Here is a 6,524-nt window from a genome sequence, read left to right on the forward strand (position 1 = left end):
TTCTATGATTCTATGTTTTTCCTAGATGTGCGTCTGCTCACAGTAGGTTCAACATGGCTATTACTGCTTTTGTGTTTTCGTGAGATCCCTAGGGAGATGAAGAGGGAGTGTCGAAATAGAGAAAGTGGATAGTAGTGGAAAATCTCACTGGCAACATCTTGTTTTGCCTAAGGCAGGCAGGATTTGAAGGTGTAAGGAAACCCCCAGATTCACCGAACGCGGGTACATGAAACAGTTGTAACATGTGCAAATCAATATGGTAAGGGTCTTAAGAACACCATGTCAAAAGTGCTGCTCTATTAATTTTAACTGATTCAGATCAAAGGAGCGGTAAATGCAGTCACCTGAAATGGGCTGTTGTCATGCTGCAGAGGAAACATAAAAAACAACCACAGGCCAAGGTTCTGGAATCAGCAAGTTGTCAAGCTAGCATCTGGTATGAGAAGGGAGTGACTCTTACTGTGTGTATAAAGGAATAATAGAGATGAGTCAGAAATCGTTGAATCCACTTTTCATGTAGCTGCTATAATAATACAATTAAATTTCTGCTTCTTATTGCAAAACTTCCAGCTTGGAAAAGTGTTTTCAATAGATAATCAGACCAAACAGTAGTAGATTTAGCTCATTTTCCTCATTTCCTCACCCTGATATCATAAAGAGAGACAACAAACTGGCAATATCAGCAGTTACTTGGCCACATCATGGGAGGGCTTTCTTTGTGCCGGGGCAGGTTCATCAGAGTCCTGCAGAGACCTCTCCTGCTCTTATGTTCCAACTCCAGCAGTTTTCTCTTTTCCCAAGTCCAGCTGTTTTTGAAATCAATGTTTTCTCCTAAGAAAAGCAAATCAGATGGACACCTGTAGTACCTGTTATTGCTAAGAGGTATGTCAGAGAGCTGACTTTATTTTGTAATTCTTGTTCTTTTTAGGTTAATGCTGGTCCGTTAGCATACGCAAGAGCTTTCTTAGATGACACAAACACCAAAAGATATCCAGACAATAAAGTAAAGCTGCTAAAGGAAGTTTTTAGGTATGTTTTTTGAAAAGGGGGAAAAAAAATTACTTTTTAAAAAACCCGATATCTTAAGAATTTTTTTAAAAGCTTAACTTTTATAGTACTCTGACTGTATTAAAAGCATACATTAAAAATGCCAGCTTAAAGTATCTTTTTGATTTTACATTCCTGATTGAAATCTGGTTTTTACTGCTTTATCTAAACCAGGCAATTTGTTGAAGCTTGTGGGCACGCTCTGGGTGTAAATGAACGACTTATTAAGGAAGATCAGCTGGAATATCAAGAAGAAATGAAGGCCAACTACCGAGAAATGGCAAAAGAGCTTTCTGAAATAATGCATGAGCAAGTATGTGCTGAAATAAAATTATACATACCAGCATTCAGAATGTAGCTGTAATGTCCACCCGCTGGGAAAAGTGTCTGTGGTGCTTTACGCAAGAGGATTGTTTCTTTTTTCTTATTGGAGTATAAGCATATCATGGAATTGCGAAACTTCTCCCTGCTTGTGAGCTTTCTGTTGATGCTTTCTTGACCTTCAAAATTAAGTCTTCCTCATCAAAAAAGTAAATCTGGTTGGCACCAGCCTGGGTTGTTTTTAGTTGTGGTTTGGTGGGTTGTGTTTTGGTGGGTTTTTTTTTTGTTTGTTTGCTTGTGGTTTTTTGGTAGGAGAGCAAGACTACAGCAAAGATGAAAAAAATGTAGTGATACGAGTATGTATGTCACTTATACTTCATATGTGTATTTACCTGGGTCTTTATTCAGTGACCCAAAAATCTCATTTTTAATCTCTGCTTCCTGATAACTGTAGGGGGAGGGTTGACCTGCAAGTTTAGCCCTTTCTCTTCAGACTTTGGAAGTACAAGCATTTACTTCTGCAATAAAGAGTTAAACATCTTTCAGGAGGTATTCCAACACATTTTCTTGAGAGGAGTCCACTAGACAGGCAAGGTGGAGATGTGGGAGAAGGAAAACTATAACTCCAGTGAAATGAGATGTAGGTCCTTGCATTTGGCAGCTATGGGAGATGTGTCTGACTTCAGAGGCGAGGATGTTACTTCTAGGAAAGGAGGAGCTGAAGGTTCATGCTTGATCCCTGCCTTCTTGACATTTTTATTAATCGTATTCATCATGTCAGGTTCCTTTACTTTCAGCGCTGTTATTTGTATGTTTTATTTCCCAGAGCCGTAGAGCGGCTCATTGTTCTCAACCATCAAGACTTGTAATTCTGGCCCAAAAGAAATACTTGCTTTTTCTGTAATATTTTACCTTACAAATATACACGTCTATGAGACATTCTTATATATATCCGTAGCATAGCTTTGGACCATAATAGCAACTTTTCTTAGTTTAGGAACCAGTGCATCCTAGTCTGGATAACCAGTTGATACAAAGAGGAGTTTGTGAGTTTCTCTTGTTCATGCAAAAACGAATAGGCTATACTCAAAAATCAAATGGTACAGGAAAAAAATCAAGCTTGAAACCTTCCTGAGGTGCTCAGTCTAGCTGACGTTTAAATGCTCTGTTAATCTTCCAGCTCTTTTTTCTTTTCAGGACTGCATCCTGTATTTGTACAGTGACTTTATCTGTTTACTATGTTTTGATCTTTTTTTTTTTTGGTTCAAAAACGCACCAACAGTCTAAAGTTCACTTCACGCGCGATCTTGCTCTCCGTTTTTTCTGGGTGTGTTTTTCTCAGGTACCATGCTATGAGTAGCTATGTGCTGTACGTAAGTATGGTGAAACACAAGAATACAGCAAGTGCGTAGCTTTATTTTCTTCCTCTTATTCTTTTATTATACCATCGCAGGAAAAAGCTTCCCACAAAACTAACTTTTTTTTTAACCGCCAGTGGCAGACAATATCATGAAACAGTGTTTGTAGGGAGTGGTACCGTTTTGTCAGAATTCACGTGTTGGTTGGTTGTTTTGGGTTTGTTGGTTTGTTTGTGTTTTGGTGGTGGGGGGTTTTTTTGTTTTTTTTTTTAAAAAAACAGTGTCTTTCAGGTATGCATGTAGTGGAAACCAGTTTTGAAAAATCCCTGGAACAGGAAAAGAGATTGCTTAACTGGCCAAAATGAAAGAGTTTGACTGTATTTCAATGTGGTGTGTCAAAAAGCAGAAGGCAGAGGAGGGTTTTAGAAAGGACCGTACCTGACTGAAAGCTGATTAAGATGTAAGAGGTATATAGGAGAATGACAGCTGTACAGAAGAATCCTTCAGAAAATGAGAGAAATGTTTTGGTTAAATAATTTTATCATAAGGATAATAAATTAAATATTACTATTTCCCTGGCATAGGAGAAAGTAAAAGGATATAATGACAGTTTGTACACGAGAAAAAGTACTTTAAATTCAATGCAAGATATGTAAGTACAGCACTGATTGCAGTAATGTGTACTATTAGCCTACCTCTGCGTTGTTTGTATAGAATCATAGAATGGTTTGGGTTGGAATGGACCTTAAAGATCATCCAGTTCCAACCCCCCTGCCATGGGCAGGGACACCTTCCACTAGACCAGGTTGCTCAAAGCCTCATCCAGCCTGGCCTTGGATATATTTATGTGTAGTTAGTTATATATAGAAATGTAGTTAGCTGTAAATAATTAAAACATGCTGTGTTGTTGGGTGGTTTGGGTTTTTTTAAAAACTAGATTGATCACTCCCCTAAAGGTTTAGAATCATGAGGCTCTTCATTGAAATCTTTAAAAATGTTACCTTTGTGTGCCTGCCTGTTGCTCTATTTGGAAAAAAGCTTCTCACAATGTTTGTTCTAATGTCACTGAAAAAACCCCAAAACTATTAGCTGTCTTACAATAGTGTGGATTTTAAACAATTGCAAAAGTTTTGTTATGAAAAAATATAGAAAAGAATCTTAACGGTTTTTCTTTTTTCTCCTCTGCTGCTTGCCAATATGATCAGATGGGATGGTAATTAGTTTTCTTTGCTTCTGCTTTTATTTTTTCTACTTTTATATAATTCCTTTCTTTCCAACATTTCTAATCTTAACACCAGTAAATTTAAAGCTCTTAAGAGTAAATCTTTTTGGTGCTTCAGTAGCTTTTGACAAGAAATGCTCAAATCATGCCTCTAAGTCCAAAAAAAAAAAAAAGGACAAAAAACAATCCTTGTGAAACTTCTTTTCAAAGTTGTTAAACGAAACGCGAGAAGCTATTCCAGCTTCCCGTGGAGAGGACAGGCTAAGACCTAAATGAGGAGAACTGGTGTTGAAGATATAACTGCTGCCCTTGTAAATCTGATAGAGGATGGCTGAGAAGAGGAACCATCCCCCACAAAAGTTCTGTGCAATTGAGAAAGTCCTAGAAAGCTGAGTTGCTAAGTGGCACGTTATGAGGTTCCTTAGCTGTTTTATAAATGCTTGTGTCATTTTGTACTGTTTTGGTAAATACATCTTTTCCATTTTAAGATTACTCCGGTCGAAGAAAAGGCCAGCGTTATGCCTAACTCGCTACACATTTTCAACGCCATAAGTGGAACTCCAACAAGCACAACGGTTCATGGGATGCCCAGCTCTTCTTCAGTTGCATGATTGTTTTGTAAAAGGAAAGTATGTTGGTTTGGGTTGGCTTGGTTTTGGTTTTGGGTTTGTTTTTTTTTTTTTAAGTATGTGAATTTGCTTCATTGTGTGCAAACTCAGGACGATTTTGAAGCTAAATGTAGGGCACATGCAAGCTGCATAATTCTGAGCACACTTAGCAAATAGCAAATATTACTGGTAATAGTCTTTTAGCGTAAGGGAGGTGCACATAGGTGTTTTTTTTTTTTAATTTTGCTAGGAACATTTGAAAGTATTCACAATGTCATTGCAGAAGTGCGTGTTGGAAAATTACAAAGTTGAAGTTAATTTCTCTTTTTCATTAGAAAGTATTATTGAAATGAATTGCACATTACAAAAAAAAAAAAAAAAAAAAAGTGTTGTGGGATGTAATTTTGCAGATCCGTAACCTTCAGGTGTTCTTTTTGTCTATGGCACATAGGGATTGATTCCAAGTACAAAAACTATTTTGGGGCTAGACAGAGACACTAGTTTTTTGGGTTTAAGGGAACTGACAACAGTAGTTTTTGTACCATTTGGCAAGTTGCTGTGCTTTATTTTATACCTTGTTGCATTTTGGAGGTATGTGAGCTTAGATCTTATTAAACAACTAAATTCAACCAAAGGTCTGTATTAATGAACACCGAGTTATACTAAAATATCAATAGTAGTAAATTGTTCTGTACATATTGTTTGTTAATACAGCCCGTACAGTCTGTACATAAATGTATTACATTTCTAAGCATTTTTTAATATTCATACCAGCTCTTATCCTTCTGCTTTCAGTTTATTGTGAAAATTTGCTCATTCCAAGTATATGCAGACTTTACAGTTCATTTATTCCTGTATATAAATAAGTGCAATATAAAGATGTATACAGTCTTTGCTATGTTAGGTTTATATGCAGTTATTAAAAGGAAAAAAACCTTTTTTGCCAAAGCAATGGATTATGTAATTGGTGGTCATGGTTACTGTGGTAAATGGTGGTATAATTTAAAGCTTTTTCCATATTCTTATTCTTTTATGACATTAATTTAGTAATTTTATATTTGGGGAAAATAAAGGTTTTTAATTTTATTTAACTGGAAGCACTGTCCTGCTGTAATTAAACATTCTGTACTACATCTATATTAAAAGGAAAAAAGTAGTTACTTTTCTCACTGTGTGCTCTGGCTTTTATTTTAGATAGTACCTGAGAATGGGGAAAGATGAAAGCGTGATCAAAAAAATGTGGCTTTTCTGCTGCTGAAGTATGAGGTGCAGACACTTCTAGGGTGTATTCCATATTCCTGGTCAATAAAGGGAATTTAGGTTATTAGTTAAGAGATCAGTTTTGGATCCAAGCCACATGTTAGAATAACTATCACCAGTACAGTTGATGTTAGGAGATCTTCAAGACTTTCCATCAAATGACAGTAGAAATCATCTTTTCCTTATGACATAAGGTTTACTGTCATTTGCTGGAGTGCAGCATGAAACTTATATGATGCCATTACTCATCAAAGGTTTTACCAAACAGCTCATCCTGGCAGAGAAATGCTGGATAACTTTGCTTTTTCCAATTCTGTTTCCAAAACAAAATTCCTGTTTGTCTGAAATTCTTTTCCTTAAAAAAAAAAAAAGGCAGCAAACCCAAATAAATACTTCCAGACAATGAACCCATAATGCTGTGATAAGAGGCAGTCTGCTTTTCCCCACTCCACCCTCTACGCTTTCACGTTTTTGTTTGTTTGTGAAAACGGGTGTAGGAATATTTTGTTACGTATCAATGTCGTTAGTTATTATTAGCAGCAAATACCCTGTAAAGTTGTTTTGCCGTTCAAGAAGATTTCTACATCAATATATTCATAGAAGTTGTGTACATCGTGGTGGCTTCTTGGAATTTCCCCACTTCCCCTTCACCCTGGGAGCAGCACTGGCAGTTTCCTGCAGCGGCACACCGCCTTTTGTCAAACTGGG

At 36.8% G+C, this 6,524-nt stretch overlaps 1 protein-coding gene across 1 annotated transcript; it reads left to right on the forward strand.

The window, feature by feature from the left end:
* Window positions 1-928: 928 nt before the first annotated feature.
* On the forward strand, window positions 929-4,713 carry LOC104506017 (dedicator of cytokinesis protein 9-like; the record flags this gene model as incomplete). The annotated part of the gene is made up of 3 exons (XM_010146816.1): window positions 929-1,029; window positions 1,222-1,360; window positions 4,437-4,713. Coding segments are annotated over 3 exons (363 nt in total), but the record flags the coding sequence as incomplete, so codon positions are not given.
* Between the last annotated feature and the right edge of the window lie 1,811 nt (window positions 4,714-6,524).

This window comes from Eurypyga helias, unplaced genomic scaffold, assembly GCF_000690775.1.
Source record: "Eurypyga helias isolate BGI_N326 unplaced genomic scaffold, ASM69077v1 scaffold22962, whole genome shotgun sequence".
Lineage (NCBI taxonomy): Eukaryota > Metazoa > Chordata > Aves > Eurypygiformes > Eurypygidae > Eurypyga > Eurypyga helias.